The sequence below is a fragment of the Columba livia genome, chromosome 18 (assembly GCF_036013475.1).
Source record: "Columba livia isolate bColLiv1 breed racing homer chromosome 18, bColLiv1.pat.W.v2, whole genome shotgun sequence".
Taxonomy (NCBI): domain Eukaryota; kingdom Metazoa; phylum Chordata; class Aves; order Columbiformes; family Columbidae; genus Columba; species Columba livia.
In genome coordinates this window covers 6,512,542-6,534,306 of record NC_088619.1, presented here as the reverse complement: position 1 = coordinate 6,534,306, position 21,765 = coordinate 6,512,542, and the positions used below count along the sequence as shown (strand labels likewise).

General features: G+C 40.5%; 1 protein-coding gene across 2 annotated transcripts in view; it reads right to left on the bottom strand.

Moving 5' to 3' along the window:
- SEC14L1 (SEC14 like lipid binding 1) overlaps window positions 1-21,765 on the bottom strand; it is a 41,753-nt gene extending 19,988 nt beyond the window's left edge. Inside the window, exons 1-2 of one of the 2 annotated variants that reach the window (XM_065034682.1) lie at window positions 21,634-21,765; window positions 19,919-20,009 (exon numbers count right to left, since the gene is read on the bottom strand). In XM_065034682.1, coding sequence (XP_064890754.1) covers window positions 19,919-19,981 — 63 coding nt within the window. In that variant the 5' untranslated portion in view covers window positions 19,982-20,009; window positions 21,634-21,765. Of the gene's footprint in view, window positions 1-19,918; window positions 20,010-20,941; window positions 20,980-21,633 lie in introns of those variants that run through there. The other variant, XM_065034681.1, reaches the window with a different exon arrangement.

Sequence of the window (21,765 nt, the reverse complement as noted above, 5' to 3'; positions counted from 1 at the left end):
ATCTTTAGACATTACACACCTTTGTCTCAAGATTCCAATTTTACTGAATAGATACAATCACAAAATAATTATTGCCTCAAAAGCTGCAGTACATCCTGATGGACTCAATGTAAGAGTGAAGTGCTGTTGCCATAGGACTAACAGCATGTAAGGATGATGTTGCAAGACTAAATTTTATCATTTTCTTCGTCACATTTGAAAAATATGGTGTGTGGATATTCCGACATGTAACACAAGTAAAAAGCACAGGCATGTTCGTCCTCAAAACCTCCACGACTGGTGCTGGCCTTGACATGAAAAGTCGCAACATCTCTTCGGCTAAGAGAGACATCTGTGTAGAGACCTTTGAAAAGACTGATTCAACGCCTGCAATTCTGTCATTCTCTAATAAAGTACTTGCACAATTTACCACCAGCCTCTGGAACATTTGTGTACTCTGATATATCAGAAGCTGGCACTAGGCATCAAGAAAAACACAGTATGGTGAAGCAGCTTGAACTTCAAATTTAATGGACTCATTATATAAACCCTTTGCTTTCTTAATACATGTTAACAGTAAGAACACTGACAAGCATAATTTCAACCAAAATAGCACTGTATTAAGGCTTCTTTTCCAACTGCTTCCCTTAGCAACTCATGCTCAGAGTAGAGTCAAAATAACAGGATTGACTTCACTTTTATCTTTGCTAGTGTTTCAGCTGTGTTTAAAGACATGAAAGCAATTCAAAAGTGAGACTATTTTAAACCCATTGCAGTCATTTTTCATACCCAAGGGAATTACACATGCTGCCACTGCCCTGAGATTTTGGGATTCTAATATCAGCAATAATGGGATCCTTTCAAAATATCACCTTCAGAAGAGCATTTAGGTACAACCCCAAACCAATTTTCAGAAGGGCCAAAAGACTCTGCTCTGGCTTTTTCCTTCTCAAACTATGCCTAGGGCTATTAAAATACTTTGATAATAAGCATGTGCTCAGTCCTCAGTAGAGGAAGTCAGTCATTTACACAAATAAATTACTTGGCTTCTCTGGTCAGATTAATTATTCCCAGTCTCATGCCTTAAAGGACAGGGACTGTTCAGTATTGCAATCAGGTGACTCAAAACTAACTCCAATGCTTACAGGAAGAAAAAAGATTTGACAGAATCACACAAGTTGCCAGGGTCAGCTTTGCAGCCCTTTTTGTGGATTGGGGTAACATTTGCCAATTTCCAATCATATGGGACCTCCCCAGTGAGCCAGGACTGTTGGAAGATGATGGAGAACGGCTTGGCGAGCTCTTCTGCTAGCTCCCTCACCCCCTAGGATGGATCTCATCTGGTCCCATAAACTTGTGAGGATTCAGATGACTCAAGAAGTCACCAACTATTTCCTCCTGGAATACAAGGGGGCTATTTGGCTTCCTATCTCTGTCAACCACCTTCAGAGGCCAGTTGTCCTGAGGGCCACCTGTCTTGCTGGTAAAAACTGAGACAAAGAGCTTGCAATCTTACACTGTGCTGTTATTCTTATAGCAGCTGAATCCTTCAAATAGAACTTCTGGTGAAATACATAGAAATTTTAGTCACCCTTCAGAAAAATGAAGCATATTGAGTGCCTTCTTAATAGCTTAATTGGATGGAACAAGCTGTTAAGATGTTTTACTTCTCTTTGACATTTTCCGCTCAAAACTGCTAGAACAGTAACCTTCTAAGAGTAGCACAATACTCTCCAAGGGCACCTCGAGAGATTCATTCTGGCAATCAAACCTAGTCCGCCGAATTTTGTGTGTGCCACATCCAAACTTTATTTTTTGCCTGCAACACCTGCCCTGTTTCCGTACTAATCTGCAAGTGCACACCAACTGTCACCACACTTTCCTGTGGGGAATTTCTGAATTATTCATAAGCACACAAGAAACAAGGAGGGTCAGTCGAGCGGGATGCTACCCTGGCTTGACAGGCTGCATTCCAGCAGCTGGATCATTCCTAATTATCTCTACATCCCCCCCTCCTCTCCCTGCATTAGGGCACTGTAGATCAATAGAAAAAACATTGACACAAGGGAGGTCAACCAAGAGGTTTCAAATTCTTGGCAGCTGCATTGGGAAAGAAACAATTCTGGATTATCTCTCCCAAATCAGCAAATAACCTTCTCATCCCCCATAACTGCATTCATATTTCTTTACCAATCTCTTTATACTACATATATATGATTACAAATTATCATATTTCTATAAAGTGCGTATCTCAGTGCCAGTGTACTTTATGGATGTTAGTTCATGTGTTAGAATCATAGAATGATTCTATGGTTAGCTCATGTGTTAGCAATCAGCTCAGGGTCTGTGTGTGGAAGAAAGCTGATGGTTAGAATGGATGTACCTCCAAAAGCTTTAGAAAGAGGGTATTTTGGTAAGGTGGCATTCCCAGGCACCAGGAAGGGGGAAGCGGACTTGACTGCAGCTTGGGAAGCAAAAAACATCTTTAATATAGAGGTAGTCAGCTCTTTGGAAAGGAGCACTTGTGTGAAGCCACTTCTGGAAAGACAAATTTTCTAAAAGGAAACCCTCACTACTACAAGTCAAACCCCGGCCACCACACAAGCTGCACAGCTGAACTTGGCTTTTTTGCAGTCAACTCCCCGCACCAGCACAGCTCTCCACAGCAACCCTTGTTCAAAGCAGCCTTAAGCGGACTTCTTTTTTTCTCCACTGTGTTTTCACTTCATTAAATGTTCTCATTTACAAAGAGAGAAGTTATTTTCTTATTGCTGGGAAACAAAGGCTGCTTGGCAGTGACTCAGTACTAAGAAGTCTCTCTTTGCAGAAAAGACCAAGAAGGCTTTAGTTACACAAGACTACAAATGAGGCTTATGGGGACTAAAGACAACCCACCCAGCATGAAAGAGGCAGATTCAGACCTGTGAATGAATGGCTGTATATCATCTGAAACAACAAAATTTCTATATGCACATTTCTGGCCCTTGACAAATATGAGGTAGTTTAACCAATCTTATTTTTTAATTTGTTTATACTTTATACAGTCTATGCCACCAAGATATGACTAATCAGATTTGCAAGGTATTGGGATGACGACCCTCTGCACAGCTGGTATTTGTAAAAGTGGATATTAGACACAAGAGACCTTCCCTCTACTACTTTTCTTAACAATGTAGAAAACACTATGACTTTATTTTACAAGAGAAAAATGAGACCTTAAGCCTCCCATCGCAATTTCTACTAAATGAGTGTTTTTAAAAAATATCAAATTAGAACTAGAACACAATATGTTCCTCCAAAGCTTTTCCAGCAAGATTGACCAATTGTTGACCTGCTGGCTATCGCAGCAAGATCAAACAATGTTTGCATAACGACTTATCACTGAATTGGATTTAAGCAATGAGAAAACACATGAGGAAATACTTTGGAAGCCCTTTATCTGAATTTAAAATGATAATCCTTCACCTCAATGAGAGCTACTTCAAAGATTTTAAGAATCAAATTAAGCAGGCAGTGAGCATTCATTAAAAAGGACAGTTGTGTTCCATTTTGTCTTGTTTAAAAAAGAAACCAAATCCCAATGCCCCATATTCCAATATGCCTTCATTTTAATACATTAATTTTGGAACAGGAAAAATCTCTTCCACTCTGTGAAGAGCAGAATTTCACTGATGAGAGGAAAATTCAGCCTTGATAAACTGAGCTATACTTGAGAAGAGTGTGAATAGCAGAGAAGAACTGGCAGAACATTCAATCCGACAGCCGCGCAGATGGCTCTGAGGGGACAGCTGCACCATGGTGGGACATATTCCGATGAATCTCTTCAAACGAGATCTCATTGACGTTCACCTGGCAAATGTGAGTAGCCCCCTCCGCTGAGCTATAGGCAAAAAAACTGCACAACTCTCCTTTCTCCCCATCACAGTGGTAACTGCATCCTGGTCTTTTTACCCTGTCCCTCACTGTCCTCTGTTCAAAACCATCTCACCCCACTGTTGCACAAGTCACTCAGGAACTGGATATACTGTCTTCACCCTTCATTCCCTAGTACAAGATGCAGTTTGGCCTCTTCAGTGTTAATGATGACTATTAAGCATATTCAAGATAAAATAACCCTTCTGTAAGTTACACAGAAAAATCAATAGGACAAGTCAATATCAGTAAGACAAGCATTCTGCTTCATTTTAGAGGCTAAAAAGTTCTTGTTTACTACACAAGTGTACAAAGCATTATTGACCTGGGACTTCTGATTAAATGATCATCAGCATATTTAGAGTGTAAGCTCAAAGCTCGGGGAACAAGCAGTGCCTGCACTGTTCACATCCAGTCCACCAAAACAAAGCATTCCCCAAGTAATTACCCAAAAAGGCCCAATTGCTTCTACTGTGCAGAAATGCACCCCAGCTTTAAAGTCTCAAAATGGAGTTAATCTAAGATTTTCATAAAGGGGGCTGTTAAAGTTCTATATAATTGTGCATCAAATCTTTGAACTACAATGCCTTTTCAGGTTTTTGTTGTTGTTGTTGTTTTTTAACTATAGACCACACAAATACACAATATTATACAAATGAGACAAGTACTAGCAGGAATCTACTCTGCGCAGATTCTGTTAATGAATTCTCACTGAAGGCTAATTAATTTCTCAACAAGAGTTTTTCAAGCTTGCTTCTATCTCATATGTTCTCCAATGTGGTGAACAGAGCTTTCAGGTAGAGTACCTGGGAAAGAAAAATTGTCAGTGGTTCAAGAAATTAGCGCAGCACGATACTGAGATTCTTATAATGCTGTATTTACAACAGCACAGTGCAGCGGTGTGCAAATTTATAGCCCAGGTCTACATCACTTCTGTTCAGAAGATGAAGGGCCCAACTGATTCAAGAGAGACTAAACACAGTGAATCATCCATGACCATACAGATATTATTGGATGCTCACAGGTCTCAAGCAGTCCCTGTGCTTTAAACACCCACAGGTGTTAAACCACCCAGGCTCTCAGCAGCACATACGACCTTACAAACATTGAAGATCACATCATAAACCATTTCCTTAATTAATGAGTTAATTCACTTATTAATGGATAGACTCTGATCTTGAGGGTCTCTTCCAAACAAAACGATTCTATGATTCTGTTCAGGGCTTCTCTTGCTCTTGTTAGAGTATGAAGTGGTAAGAGGACTTGTTTACAGTGTCCTTGCCTCTAGAAAAGCATTTGAAAGCCAGTCAGTTGAGCTCTCTCAGCTTGACTCTCCTTTTGTGAAACAGAAATGAAATTCCTGAGAAATTCTCCAGGAAACCAGAAGTTGAGGGAAGTGAAACCAACTATAAGCAGAGGTGGACAAGGAAACATTTCTTTTCCCTGGCATTCACCCAAGTCATTAAATTCTTGCCACTGCCAGCTCCTCTGTCACTCGAGGTCTGCCTGGAAGAAAAAATTGTATTAGATGTACAGAAGAGCATAATCCATACTCCTCCTTGTCTTCTTTTGATGCTTGTTCTTGTTTAAAGGGGTCCTCTTGACTTAATCAGGTTTCATTGAGAAGGATTTCAGACCCTACACTGCTATGAATGACCCACTTATACCTCACAAGCATGCACACAGAAAGAGGACGGGAGGAGAAGAGATTCATTCCAATACATTTAAATTCACTCCTTAGCTTAACTAAAGCCTTTGTCTTCAATACTTTGTATGAAGAAGAGAGCAAGACTGTTCTGCCCATTTTTACATTTAGCTATGTTAGAAGCCCATAGTACTTTGAGGTTAAGTATCTAGTAATGTTTCTTGCACATTTCAAATGTACCCTACTCCTAGATGGTATGAACAGAGCTAATGAAACCCTCTAAAATAATCTTGTGGATGTCACCACAGAATAAACAATAGCTATTTGTTCTCCCAAAGAGGTTACCAGGCCTGCCACATGCAAAGCAGGCACAGCGATTTGCTGCTCAAATCCTAGAAACACAGCGAGAAAGCCTCTGACCTTCACATCCATCTGCGAACTGCTGAAACACAAAGCGTCTGAAAGCAACAAGGACACTGCCTACAACCATTACAAAATAACCCAGCACACAGACTAAACTCAAATTCAATAGCAACTTCCTAATGTTGTACAAAGAGCTTTGATTCAATCAATTAAAAATCTCTATGGAGTCAGGAAATTGCACAGAAGTTATTCTTGTGCTTTAGCTCAAGTAAATTACTCTACAGGAGAACATAAAATATAGAAAATGTTTTTTTCCTTCTGGATCACCATCCTCCAAATGGCACTTGCCGATCACCCAAAACATGTACACAGGGCAGGGGGCAAAACAACCTTTGAAGAACAGAGACCCTGTGGTTTTTGACAAGGAACAAAGTTCTATTACACAGAACAAGAAGCATCAACTCTTACAATGCTTATCTCCATGCAGCTCTACAGACACAGCCCAGGCTACTTCACACCTATTTAATGTCTTTGAAGTCTTCTGCACTGTGAAAGGAACAGCTTCATGTTACATTTCAGGCATAATAGTTTATACACACCATCAAATACAAAAATCATGAAACACCACTGAAATGGCATTATAAATTAAACGGTATTCTCAGAGTGCTGCTTATACAACATACCACACATAACACTGGACTCCTGACAAACAGGACCTTTGTTCATGTGTTAACACTGCTACAAAGCACTTTTGAGTGAATGCAACAGCACTAACACACAAGCACCAGCATTTCTGTTCATCTCTTTATTTCAGGCAGCATTTCCATGGTTACAGTGTTGATCACTACTGGCTTTAAGTACATTTCAAATGCAGACCAAATGCATAGCTTGGCATTTTAAACAGCCCTAATAACTACCCTGCAGGCTCACTCCGAGTCCCCATGAGGTGTAGTGCACTCACAAATACGCTACAGAGCTGTCCAAAAACTTCCCAAGCACACTGCTCGTTATGCATCCAAATCATTTGTAAAAGCAGTCACTGAAACTGGACAGATCTCATCACAGCATCTGTGCCATACTCCAAAACTTTGATACACATGCTAGTTATCACTTTCATTAACAGGATTTAGAAGTAATCTTCTACTGCTATTAAGTTACAGAAGACATCAAAGCCAGCCTCAAGAAGACAGTAACAATTTCAGAAAAAAAAATAAAATCAATTCTCTTGTAGTAATTTAAGAAGTTTACAAACATTTCAGAGTTTTAGTTTACATTCTCTGTGAAGTATTTGTGAACCAAGGAAGTGCTCATTTTTCTACTAGCATACAAACCAGAAATCAAAAGGATGTCACAGGCAGCTTATGGAAAGGATGCTCCATCTAGACAGCACCTACAATTAAATATCAGTAAAACGTGAAGCTTACCCAAGGAAATACTTCATGATACATATTCATAAAGCATTCTTGACAAATTCGTGTTATATTAAAAAAAGCATAGTGTATTTGCTTAAGACTGCAAGGTAGAGGATAGGAGGCAAAAAGCAGGAGCAAGGAGCTACTGGGGGACAGGAAGGTCTGAGGCAAAACTTCCTCTGTACTGGAGCATAAATGTGTAGGTTACAGAGCTAGCGAATCTCAGCTTTGGCACCCAGAGCTTTCAAGCATGAATAAAGCTACTTTAATATTTTAATATTTCATTAAAATTATTTAGACCTTATAAATAAAGCAGGAGATTCAAAGCAGGCTATGAAGCAATCTTCCAGATAAGTAGAATTTCACTGGTAGTTCACTGTTGAGTTATGCAACTGTGGTAACCAATTTACCAGGCCAAACAAAGAGTCTCTGCTTTCTTGCACCAGAAGAAATAGCAGACACAGAAACCCCTGTTTTCATGAGGGATGTCACCAGACAAGCCACCCACATAGGTTCTTTCTATACAGATCAGCGTACCCTTCCTGCATGGACAATATTCAACAGCTGTACATTTTCATTTCAGAAGAGTGGCCACATAGAGAAACTTTAATAGTAAAATTATAGTGGCCTGACTGTTGCACACAGCTGCATGTAAGGAAACTGGAAGGGGACTGGCTCTTAACCACGTAAGAACCATTCTGCTACATGCAGAGATGCAATCTTTTACCATATAAAATGGCAAATGGCCAGTGTAAGAGTTTAAGAATTACACCTGCTTGCCTCCCAGACACTCATAAGAGTATCATTAATTCTTTTCCTTCCTTCAGGAAGTCCAGAGAGCCCAAAAGATGCCAAGAGAGTGCTACTCTGCTAAAGTGTGAGCGAGGCTACTTCAACTGCAGCCTCTGCACAATCTTGAAACATGAACCTCTAGAATGAGGAGCTAGAATAGAGACATTGGGCAAGTACCACTCCTTCCTCAAGAAAAAAGATTAAGGACAGAAACGCAAACATCCTGAATATAAATAAAACGATTCTAATCTTCCTTTCCTTTGGAGTAAGCTGGGAAAGCCTGATCACTCAGGTTAGGCTGGCTTGTGACTGGGAGACCAATGTCAAATTGCTGGTTAGAAAAGAAGCAACTGACATTGGGCTAGGTTAAGGTAGAACATCAAGGACAGCCTTTAGCTGTGCTGCTATAAGCTGTCCTTCGGTATACACAGAGCTTAGCTGACTTAGTGGAGAGAACAGCAATAGCACATTGACTTGCAATTTCACTTTAATTTTCTTTATATTAAATGCATGTGCAAAACTACTCTACAGAGAAAATGAGTGTTTACTCTGCCCCCGTTCCAAGCAAGGCAGATAGAAATCAGTTCTGGCCCAGAAGCCACACAGCTCTGAGCACATTACTTTGTTTGACAGAACACGCGCTGCAATTAGAATCAACTTTAGTTGTTTCTAGGATGGGAAACCTTGCTTCTGACCCCAGTTGCACAGGACATGACTGGTTTGGCCGAGGGTTAAAGTACTATGGAGAAGAAACTGACTTCCAGAAGAGCATCACAGGAAAGACTGGCAACAGGCCAGTGAAAGCATAAATGCTTGGAGACCGACGTGATTACCTGTGAATGTGAGCTATTCTCACGCACTTCCTAGCTCTCTGCAAAAATGGCAAACCATAAACCTTTATACAACAGAGGAACAAAGCCGTCTTTGAAATTATAAAGATACACATATCAAAATGACTGTAAAACATTAAACTTATCTTACTATTGCTTGTAAATAACCATTACTTGTCTTGCAGCAGCTGAACAATGACAACTATGTTCTGCATTGCTAAGGAGCATGTCAGAAACGCACAGGACACTGTCACACTTAAAGCAGAATTAGGTACTTATCTTCCCCATTCCTTTCCAGTTAAAAGTGCATGTCTGGTTCCTCTGCAGTCAGTTTTACTTTAAAATTCAGCTGCAATCCTAGTGTGTCCACTGAGGATCTATTTTTGGAACAGTCAAATACTCCTTACTTCTCTATTGTGCCATGCTTAAGTCTCACTTTTATGAGTCCTACAATTGGTATTCATCACTTTTTTGGTCTTAGGATCACATACACTTTCAATAAGGTCTGTTAAAAGATGTTTAACATCTGGAATATGTTAGTGTATATACAAAAACCTAATTATGAGTGAAGGAGGAAAGAACGACTACAGCATTGCTTCAGCATAGGCTCAGAATTCCTCATTAAACCATTGTCTGAAAGGTTAAAGACCTGTACTACCACAAAGAACAAAGTCTCCTGATCTCCATCCAAATCAACCCCCCCACCAGCAAGAAGGTTCAGAGAAACAGGTTTGACTTCATTGCCTCAAACTGCACCCACCAGGTTTTAATTTGGCCCAGAGGCAACTGCTCTCTAAGCACTGCAAGAGTGATTTCACCCTACCAAGAGGATAATCAGTACAAAAGGGCAGAATTTAAGATAAGTAGCACAGCTCAATCGTAAAGGTCTTGGTTTGGCTTTTGGACCAGCAAAATACCAGCTTCCAGGTAGAAAGCAGCTGTGCTCTATTAAGCAAACCAACTAAAATTCTTTAAGTACATCAATTAAATCTTGACCATTTGCTAACGTCAATGGAATGTTATCATAGGGCATGACAGAGTCTAGAGCTTGCAGACAATTTACATCTTAAGCTAGGAAGTTATATGTAGTATTTAAAAAACCTTAACATTTTAAAAATCTTAATATTACATGTCTGATGTACCAGGGGATGCCTCAAAAAGCTTAGAAGATTATGGTGAAAGATTAACAGTACACAACAACAGTGGTTCCTCATATGGAATCATACTATCAAATAGACTAAGACTTATCACCATGAAAAAGAATAAGTTAAAAACTGAGGGAGATATCTCACAGATCTAAGAGGGTAAGCAGCACGAAGGACGTGAGTAGGGTTTTACTGCCTCCTCCAACACAAGGAGCAGGTGGTGTGAAGCTGAGCGAGCAGGAGCCAGGCTCTAGATGAAGGATACACCTCTTGACAGAGCATAGCATGAAGCACAGACTCCTCCTGGAGGGTGTCACAATAGAGTTCACTTGGCTCCAGAAAGGAATTGGGCAGGCACAAGAGAGCAAGCACATACGGTGCTATTGTAGACAATGGGCACATTCTGGTCCAGAAGGGCTGTCACGACACATCACTGCAGGATGGAAGAACTAACCACCCCTGCTTCTAATACACTCCAGGATGCCATTGGCCTTCGTGGCCACAAGGGCCCAGTGCTGGCTCATGGTCATCCTGCTGTCCACCAGGACCCCCAGGTCCCCTTCCCCTACACTGCTCTCTATTAGGTCATTCCCCAACTTAGACTGGAACCTGGGCTTGTTCCTGCCCAGATTCAAGACTCTACACTTGCCATTGTTATATTTCATTAAATTTTTCCCTGCCCAACTCTCCAGCCTGTCCAGGTCTCTAGACGGCAGCACAGCTTCCAGTGTCAGCCACTCCTCCCAGCTTGGTGTCATCAGCAAAATTGCTGCTAGTGCACTCTATTCCCTCATCCAAATCATTGATGAATATATTGAATAATACCGGCCCCAGTACTGACCCCTGAGGCACTGCACTAGATACAGGCCTCCAACTGGACTCTGCACCATTGACCACGACTCTCTGGCTTCTTCCCTTCAGCCAGTTCACAGTCCACCTCACTATCTGGTCATCCAGACCACACTCCCTCAGTTTAACTGTAAGGATGCTGTGGGAGACTGTGTCAAATGCCTTACTGGAGTCAAGGTAGACCACATCCACCGCTCTGCCATCATCCATCCAGTCAAGACTACTTTGATTTTTTTTTTTTTTTTCTAAAAAGCCATTAAAATCATAGACTATAGACAGTTATTTGTTGTTTCCCATCTTTACAGCAAAGGTAGGCAAACAAACAAAAAGAATCACTTTAGTCAGTACAGAACAAATGAGTTGAAGTGAAAGTGCTTTAAATCCTGTTCATTATAACATCAATGGCTGCACCACGCAGACCATGAAACACTTCAATGGAAATAAGTAACTTCATAGAGCCATGAATTCAGTAATGAAGTATTTATCCACAGGCCAATGAATTACACACCAAAGAAAGAGTTTTCTAAATTAAGTAGTATAATTTACACACTGAATGATATAGCCAGAAAAATGTCCTCTGGAAAGGATTCTGCTGACTAATGTTCCTGAACTGGACTTAATGTCGATGGGATTCACATTTCACACTAGATGAGGAGACAATGCACTGGAGAAAGGAAGTGTTCTCATCAGGAAATGAGCTGTTCCCCTCCTGTTGTGGCATAAACAAACATTAATGGCACACTGCCACCCTATCACCAGAGAAATATTCATTTTCATAAAACGAGATCTGTTATTTTCAAAGCAATATCATACAATATTGCAGCAGCAGCAGGCAGATAGTTATCAGTCACAGGGAGGCTGAAATGTTAACAGGTTTGCAATGTAGTTTTCAACAGTTACACAGATTGATCTGCATATATTCCAAAAAGCATCTATAGTCAAATTTTGAGAATATAAATAATGTCAGAATGAAAACAGATATAGTTATCCAACAAGTAATCCAAAACGTAATAACCGCACAAATTTAGAGATTTAATATCATAAATCTGACCACGACAAAGTCTTGAAATGCTAATTTAAGAGAACCCAAACATTTTAATTAAGAATTAAAGCAGTTTAAGTAAAAATTCCTTTTTAATACAAAACGGTAACTTCTCTTTGCTCCCTCCCACGATCCCTCTGCTGTCACCAGAGTTAAAGCTGTTGGGTTCCAACAGACCTGTGATATTTTTAATTTCAAATTTACTGATACGCAGTCCTCAAACCCAACTATCACAAAGCAAAACTGAAGAGGAATTCAAGACAGAAAATGTTCAAATCTGAGGTTTCATACAGGAATACAAAGCAAGAAAGCCAATCAGTCAGCTCTCACGTCACCCCATTAGATCATCTAAAAGGGGTTTTTTTTGTTTGTTTTTCTAAGGTAAGGACAGAATCCCTTTTATGTCAAAGCAACTTACAGAATCCACAACTCCAAGCCACTAAGCACAATTTCCAAGTACTTTGCACTGCTAAATAACACCAGGCCTGAAGAGCACTGAATCAAGTTTCTCACAGCCTCTTCACTTAGTGTTACAGCAACGGGCTTCAGCAATTTCAAACTGCAGATTCCTAATTCCCCATGGAATCAAGGGCTCTTACAGTGCAACCTGTACTGACAGATGCCCTGACTTGCTCTTTGTTGTGGCCGGCTGCCATCAGCACACAGTGCAGAGGGGACAGGGACCTGCTCCTGCAGGGTGCTCATCAGCCTGCAACGAGCCTGGCGAGGAAATCAGGTTGACGATTTATTTATTTTTCTTTTTTTCCAAGATAGCTTTTGACCAGCCTACCTCCCTAAACTGTCTTGCTGATGAACATGTCTTTGCAAGAAAGCAACAGGAGCAAGCTGGAACACTGACTTCGCTTTAATGAGAAACCACATATTCGGTTATGTTTCTCTGACCCTCAGAAGAGAGAGCACACGAGCTGAAAACCTCTGTGGACCAGGCTGAAATCAGAATTGCTTGAGCAGAAGGAACGCAGAGAAAAGCCAAGACCTTGGGACCTGATCTCAAATGTTGGTGTCTCGTTGCTCGCTATACTCTTTTGGCCACGCTGCCCCACGCCGCAGTGGAGCCCCGCAGGTGCCAGCCAGCCCTTCCAGCCACGTCGCCACCTCATCTTCCACCAGCACGAGCTCGTGGCGTGACTCAAACATCACTGACTGATTACAAGTGAAACAAGCTGTGTGCAAATCGACTGGGACAAAGCCAAGTTATTAAATTACCTGTAACAGGCTCTATTTAAGTTTTACCTGAGCTGCTAACCCAACCCAACCGTATCATAAAAATAAGATAAAAAGAGTTAACAATTCAGCTTAGCAGCCTAGTTTTTCACTTAGAATACATACACAGTAATTTTAAGCTACAGGAAAAAACTGAAGACAAATTTGTTTGTGAAAAAATAGACCATTAAAGACTACACTTTAATTAATTTTATCTTGAGTTAATTAACAAATTTCCTTGCAAATTATCAGAAGATTCACTCTATATTCAGAACACAACAGTTTTAAGATCACATCACTGCCCTCCTTCGAGAAACAGATTGAATTCAAACCAAGGGCAAAGCAAAACCAATCTTGGTTACAGATATCACAATGAATACCCCTCAATTCTATGTTCCAAAGTCTGGACTCTGATTGAATCTGCTTTACAGAGAGGCCTCAGGGGCTGCTCCCAATCCCTCAGGCTCTCCTTCTGCTCACTCTTCCATGGTGTGTTTGCTTCCCAAAAGCAGAGCAGCTGAAATATTCTGCTGTAAAGCAGCAGAAAGAGCTCCCCAGGAACAGGAAACAGATTGCTCATGCTGGAGGTGCACGTCACTGGCTATAACGCACAGAAACACCTACGTCTGCTGCTGTCTCTGATCTCTAAGAAACCCCTGGCTCCTCATTGGACACATCTTTAAGAATTAACAAAAAAAAGAAACTATATCTCTTTCCCATGAGGTTTTGAAGGTTTTTACACATCCTCCTTAATGGGTAACCACTCATTAAATTACGAGCATGAGGCTATACCTTTTCCAGATGGTAAGTGCAGTATCGGGGTGTCTAGGACTCTATGGAACGTGGTAACCACTTCCTTTCTGCCGGGTTCCCACATGTTTTAACTTTGAGATTTTTAACGCAAAGGCAACATCACTCAGCTGATGAGCAGATCCCAGAGCAGCACTTTGCACCAGTCTCAGAGCTAAAATACCTGCAAAGGGTGGAAAAGCTTGGAGTGCTTTCAGAACAAAGCAACAAGAACATGTTTTGATACATATTTTTCTTCTGTTGACACCCTTCAGAGTTTGGAAGTAGTGGTGGTCTAGCTTTTAAAGTGTAAAAGACTTGTTAAAAAAATTGACTGAAAGCATTTGGTGAATAAGAGAACTGCAGCTGTCAGCTACAGTTAGGTCATGTGTTTGCCCACAAAAAATAGGAAACAGCTAGCCACGGAAATATCTAAGCACACCATGAAATAACACATAAATTGCAGAGTAAGCAGGCTGCTAAGTCAGTATTTTTCCCTAATGCTCAACTTAACTTTCACATTTGTTAACCATCTCTCATTCCAAACAAGTGGCCAAAAATTCATTTGTTCTTGGTAACACAACAGTCCATCAACAACGTAAACCAGCAGATTAACTGCAGACACTTATTCAAAAATAAGACAGTCCATAGGAGGCACTGTGCCACCACAGCTTTACTAACGCACTTCCAACAGTAAATAAACCTGAATTTTCAACAAATACAGGAAGCGACATAGATGAGAGTCTGGGGGTCATAGAACAGAAGGGAAAACCGCTGAGCAGTTTCAGGCAAACACTCAGTTTGTTCTGTTCCCTGGGCTTTAACTACCCAAGACAAATCCTCAAGAAGGTTCACCCACATCGGGGGAATAAATTACTTCTCTATGCATGTAAAGCCTACTTTGTGCTTTCAAATACACTTGGAAAACAGCTTCCTTTTTCTCACTGGCCTCTCAGCACCTCTCCACATGATGTGTGGAATGCATTTTTTCCAAGAAAAGGAAAATGAGACTAGAAGGAATGGAAATGGTGTGGATTTATGAGCAGGTGTGGCTCTTTACTTGATACATAGTTACTTTTTAAAATGACATTTTAAAGTAATAACCTTTAAAATGAAAAGATGATGTACTGCCTTATCAGGAAACTCATTACAACCTAGATCAAGGGATTATACTTTGATTTGTCAATCTGAAAACAAAAAACACAGCAAAACAACAACATATTTTTTCCTCTAATCTACTCTAGCATTGAAATGTATTTATGCCATCTACAATCTTATTGCTTTCATGATTCAAAGTATCCCTAAATTACAGGAATATTTACCTTAAACACTCTTCTTCTCAGATCTATAAAGCCAAAGAAAGTCAGCCAGCCTGTTGCCCCAAAGCAATAAACCATCAAAATTACAATACAATCAAAAGGGCACTACACATCATACTTATGAAGAAAGATTCATGCTTTAGATACTTTAGATATTCTATCAGAACAAAGGAAAAGCATGAGACCAGGGTTTTTTTTTTAAAGTGTTTTGATGAGAATATGTAGTTTGGAAGGAAGTGGTTTCCAGCCTCAAGGCAGTGCAAGATTAATTGCTATTTTGATTTTAAAGTAAAAATCAAATGTCCTATTTCCACAACTGGAAGCTCCTGCTATCAATGGCTACTTTACCTACAGACTTCTGTCCATTGTTTGGCACCAGTGGAAGCTGATAAACGCCAGGAACTTTTAACAAAGTGGAAATGCTATTTTAGAAATTAAAATCCTGCAAAATACTTTTGAAAATCTGTCTCCCATCACAGGCAGATTTGAAAATCTTCATTTTCACAAAGCCACAAGTTTTAAAAATCTTTGTTAGTTTGACTAAACATAACAGGCCAGGTTTAATGCACACCTGCCATGTTCACTTGTGATACTATTCATATTTATTACTGAAACCAAGTAATTTGTGGCTGTAAATAGGACATTTTCTAAACTGGCTGAAGTGCAATACGTTTTCCACAGAGCTTCCAGAAGCTAAAACACAGGTCAATGGTTCAATTCAATGTGGTTCTTTCAAAAAAAAATAAATCTTATTTTCCATTTGCATAAATTCCATCCTTTGGAATGCCCTATTAGCTGATTATTCATTATTAAAATTTGCTTAGGAAATCAAACTCAAGGGGAATTATCTAATGCATGTCAGACAGAAAATGAGCTATGAATCTACAAAGTTAATTTTAGCCTCATGTGCATTAAGAAAGCTTAAAGATTCAAGTTCTTAACTGCCTTTTAACATTAAGAACTACTTATTCAGCAAGTCCCTATGTTACTTTAAATGTAAACCTCTTTAAAGATTGTAGATTCAATTTTTGATATTAGCTTAAAAGTTTTATAAAGGCAGCTTCTCAGTTTTTCTCCAATATATTTAACCTTAGTAACTTGACAAGTTTAAGTAAACAGTCATTTTTCCACACTTCAGCTGCTCCCAGCATTACATAAACTTCCAACATGAACAGGAGGAAAAACAGGGCGAGATTCAATTCAGCCTTATGAACAGCTGTGCAAGTTGTTTTCAGTGTGTGGGGTTTTTTAATATATATACACACACACAGAGAATTTTCAATAAGTTGATTATGACAGATATGCCAGAGAGCAGCCAAAAGTCATCATGTCAGCACTGGCAACCATTGAGTGAAATCATATTGCCCGTGTTAAGCACGTTAGACTACAATGTTATAATTTCTAGCTATGATCCTTGAATCTTTTCAAGCGCAGGAGATTGTTTTGTTAAAAGATTTGCATGCTGTTCTCAGTGTTTTCAAAGCAACTTAGATATTATCTGGAACCACACAATTCACCAGTAAAAGGAAATCTTCAGGAGAACTACCTGTATTAGATTTTATGTAGCTTGACTTTAATGATAAAGGGACACAAGAAGCACACAGCGATAGATCTCCCAGCTTGTTACCTACAACAGTACTTCACCAGTTCTCCTGCAGATTGAGATAAGTGATTGTGCCTTAAGTATTTTGTCACAAAGACACATCAGGATTCAATCGATGATTTTTAGATTTCAGTGGAGAAGCATAAGAGAGAAGCCTCTTTTCAACACCAATTCAACTTAGTAAGAAAAAGTTTTCACTGCATCTATTTTAAAAATCTTCATAATTATCTGCAAAACACTTGTCTTGTCAATCTTGGTTTAGATCAAAGTGGAATTAAATCCAGTTTTTTGTCTTAATATAGTTGCACTCACCCTTCAGAGATGGAGCAAAGTTATCTCAGAACATGCTGGAACAGCATGAATGGAATGCTGATTGTACTTGATTCTCCCTCAAGTACCTCTTTGAAACCCAGGAAAGGCAAAGTGGGCAAATAGGAAGTCTGTAGTGTAAATGACCCATTCTGCAAGTGGCATTCACTCGGTTGTTTATGGAAAAGAAGAATTTTATGCTGATTGCTCCATCTGAAAGCTAAATACTAGTTTGGCTTAATGAGTTCCAATTTGTAGCTGGAACATATGTCATCCAGGAAATCATTACAGTGCACATGGGCTTTGCTGAGACTTGCGATCTTCATTATTACTCTAAACAATTAATTACCTCTTCAGTTCCATGACACTCTCAGGGAACGGAGGACGATTTTCCAAATAAAATTTTTAAAAGTACTCAGCACCTTTGGACAAAAATGGGATCCCACACAACAAGACTCAAGCTAGAAACAGTGATCTTTGTTAGACAACTCAGCATAAAGAACACTGCTGCAGCATCAACCAAGGGTTTATTCAAGAGGCTTTTCACTGGCAGCTGTGCAGTGTGGGGGTTTATACCTCTACTTGAGGACACAGTCTCTCAAAGGCTGGGCACATACAAAAGAAAAGGACAGAGGAAAATAAAACAAACCCCATATTGTTAAAATTGTTTGCTAGATGCCTTAAATTCAGGCTTGGTATACACCAGGATGTGTTCCTCATTTACAACAGCTGCTGATACATTTAAAACAACACTACAGCACATTTCTTGTTGAGAAAATGCAACATAGTACTTTCACTTTAACGAGCATAAAACTTGACAGGACTACTCCTTCCAGAAACATTTCATCAACTTACGCATCAGCCAAGGGAAAACAGTAAGAAAAGGCGTGAAGCTATCGTATACTGTATATATTATTTAAATAATTTGGCTCATGGAGGCATTCCTCTACATACTGCAGAAAATGCGTGACCAGTTTTGATAGATAACCACCAGAAACTTTACACACTTTAAAAAACAATAACATAACAGAAGCGACATGGCAGGAGAAGGATGTTCATCCCATGACCACATTCTGTACAAGTTCCAGTGATAACTCACTGCCCTGACATAAATGAAATAAATCATATTATCGCTAATCTAAACCTCTAGTCTCGGAAAGCATCCTGTTCAGCTGACTTTCTTTTTATAAACATTCCTCTCCTCTTAGTTCACGGTCTTCTTTTTTCAGCTATTGTTTTCTCCTAGTTGCATATGTAGCGTGGCCTCTTTATTTCCAAAGGAGAACAAAGGTTTCATGTAATAAAGATTATTCTTCAAATGTTACCCCCAAGCTACAGAACAGTTTGGGAACTCAGAGTTAATGTTAGTAGTCAGAAGCATTTCTAATTACACCCAATAAAGCACTGTGAAAAATCCTGATGTCAGCATTTTAACACAAAATATCCTCAAAGTAGTAACTTAAAAGAGAATGTTTGCCTTCAATTCAACAGCAAAGACTCATCAGTCCGGCAAGCAGGCAAAGAATTTCACCCAATAAACCCTTTTTTGTTGGCTGATCTCACGAACAAACTCAAATTAGAAATCTACTGAAGCACAGCTGTCAGTAAGTGTAGTAAGGTCCTAAAAGACGTTCAGCATATCAGTCAGATTCTTTACCACTCATGAAAATAACCACTCTCTGCCTTGAGTTGCTTGCAAGAGCAAGACATACATATGTAGTACACGAGGCAGTGTCAGGAATAAGATAAAAAGAAATTGAAGGATTCCCCTTCGAGGAATCTAATCCTTTTTGCCCTGTGATTGGCGAAGGATCACTTCTGTAAGGAACTCTGCACTCCAAACCACCTCAACTATCTAAATATTTACACTATGAACACTATTAAAACTCTCCTCTGAAGCCATTAAACACAGTATTTTCAGCAAGTGAAACAAAACAATTACTATTTAGATTACTATTTAGTTTTAACTGTTCTTATCAGGTGGAAGCTGACCTGACTGCTCTCTGTAACTCATGAGAACCACACAGCTGTGGTTTTGCCTGAACATACTTAAAAAGTCAAATATCAACTTCCTTTTTGTTTTCTAACATCGAAGGAGAAGGGGAGAGAGGAAGTGGGAACCTAATTAGGATTTTCATTTGTTTGTTTGTTTACCATGTGTAACATGAGCACACAAATTAGCATCCATGCACCCAAAAGACCTTTTCTTCATCTCTCTGGTCTCCATAACAATTTTTTTCCCTACCCTCATCCCCCAAAGTATTACCAATGCTCAGAATGCTTTCTCCTCTTTGGTTCAGACCTTTCCATGCTTTCACGGCTTTCTCTGTGCTCTCTAGTCCTATAAACTCTATACTGACGAAGAGGCAACCAGAACAATTTTTTTAATCAATGAGCTTGAAACTCCCTCCCATGCTAGAATAGATTGCTCCCAACAATTAACTGGGAAGCATGCTTTGAGCCTGCTTTTGCTCTGTCTTTAAAATAAATCTATTAATTCTATCTTTGGGAGAAAAAGAGAACACATTGTGCAAAAACATACTCTGGGTAGAGAAGAAGCCATCAAAACACAAACTTCTCCTATTTTGTTTATTGTTTCAGATTTGTATGTTCTAAAGTACTTATCAAGTGGAGCCCAGTAACAACATACCAATACAAGGGATGGAGCATCAAGGAAGAAAATCACAGCAAAAATTAATACTTACAGCCATAATTAACTCAAAAGGGTGTTTATATACCCGCACAGGCGATTGATACTTCTGCACCATGGCTGCAGTTTGTAAGATCAACTCAAACCTGAAAAAGAAATTTTAAAAACCATCTGTCAGATGCAGGATGCCATTTTCAATCTTTTACAATTACTCTGTGCGTGATACCATGCTAGCAATTCTACAGGAAATCCTTCGTAATTCCTTGATTTTTTTTTTTTGGAGGAATGCAATGAAGCCCTGCAAAGCTAAGTATATTTTTGTCAGAAGTGACTTCTCATTTCTTCAAAAGGTGACACCAAATTAGCACATTTTGCAGCCCAGTTTTAGTAACAAATCGCCAACACACTTCATGACTCTTTCATCAGGCTGGTGAGACTTCCTGTGCTGCTGCCGTGAACCAAACATTGACACATACCAGCTAAAGGCAGAAAAGCATCGCTCAGGCCCCAAGCACCATAAGCAGGCTGCTTCACTTATAGCTAAAGCTGAATTGGGACTGGTATAATAAAACAAAAAACAAAAGAAAAATAACAAAAAAAAAAGGAGGTTAAAAAAAGATACAAAGTATTAAAAATCCTTGTTTTCAGAAAGATAGATAAAAAATGGATCACTACAGCACACTGATATAACGTATGTCTTTATAATTTCTAAATCAAATTAAGACCTTTGAGAGAAAAACTTAAAAGAGATGGGGAGAAAAACGTGAAGAAAATGCAGACATTCCAGCATAAAGCCAGAAAAATGAAACAAAACCATCACCAAAAAAACCCAAACACATCAAAACAAATACTAGAAAAACAGACAGGAGCTATTTCAATGGCTTTGTATCTGCTTTCCACAGCGAAGTGTTTGACCCCAACTCTCGTGAATGCAATTACGTTTATTGAAAAAATCCTGGCAGCAGCACTTGCCGATGACACCATGGGCTGCTTGCCAGACTCATTTTAGTGAAAAATGGTTTTATTACAATAAGTTCGGTTTCTCCCTCTTTTTTCTTTTTTTTAAATGTGTTCTCACATTATTCACAGTGATTCTGGAAAGCGTTATCAACTCCAGCCACGGAGCACGGCAGATGGGCACCGCAGACACGAGAAGCTGCCAACAATAAATTCAAGAGTCACAAGAAAGTTCACCCGACATCCTATTCAAGAGAGGAATTTACCCATGACTACCCTACGTTTTATTAAAAAAAAAAACCCATCTGAATCAGCTGCAAGAAGAAAAAAAAAGCCACAAACTCTTACTAATCTTTGGACAAAAAGAGTTACACAACAAATAAAGTCAACGTTTCGCTCCACCGGTCGCCCCGCCGAGCCCCTTCCCGGCCAGGTCGGGCCAGCCCGGGGACGCTCCGGGGAAGCGCCGGGAGCCGGCGGACACTCCGGGAGGAGCCGGGACACCTGTGACAGCCCCGCGCTGCCCCCGGAGGCACCCGGGCAGGGCCGCCCACCCCGGGGGACACTGGAGCCCAGCGGCCGCTGCGCCGCCGTGACCCGCCCGAGGGCCGGTACCCCCCGCCCCACCACCACCTCACGGGGAGCGCTCCCCGCGGAGGCCGCTAGCGCTGAGGGGAACCGACGGTGAGCAGGGAACTCGCCTGGAGGGGCAGCAGCGGCGGGGCTGAGGGGAGGGGGCGGCGGGGGGTGTGTGGGGCAGAGAAAAGCGGCGGGCAGGGGAAAGCCGGAGCAGGCACCGCGCGGGACTCTTACCGCCTCCCGTCACGACGGCCGGCCAGGCTCTGGCCTCATGCCGGCGCGGGGCAGCGCCGGTTCCGGCGGGGAGCAGGCACAGAGCCGCCGCCGCCTGTTGTTAGTAGTGACAGGGCGTGGGCGGGGCTTGGC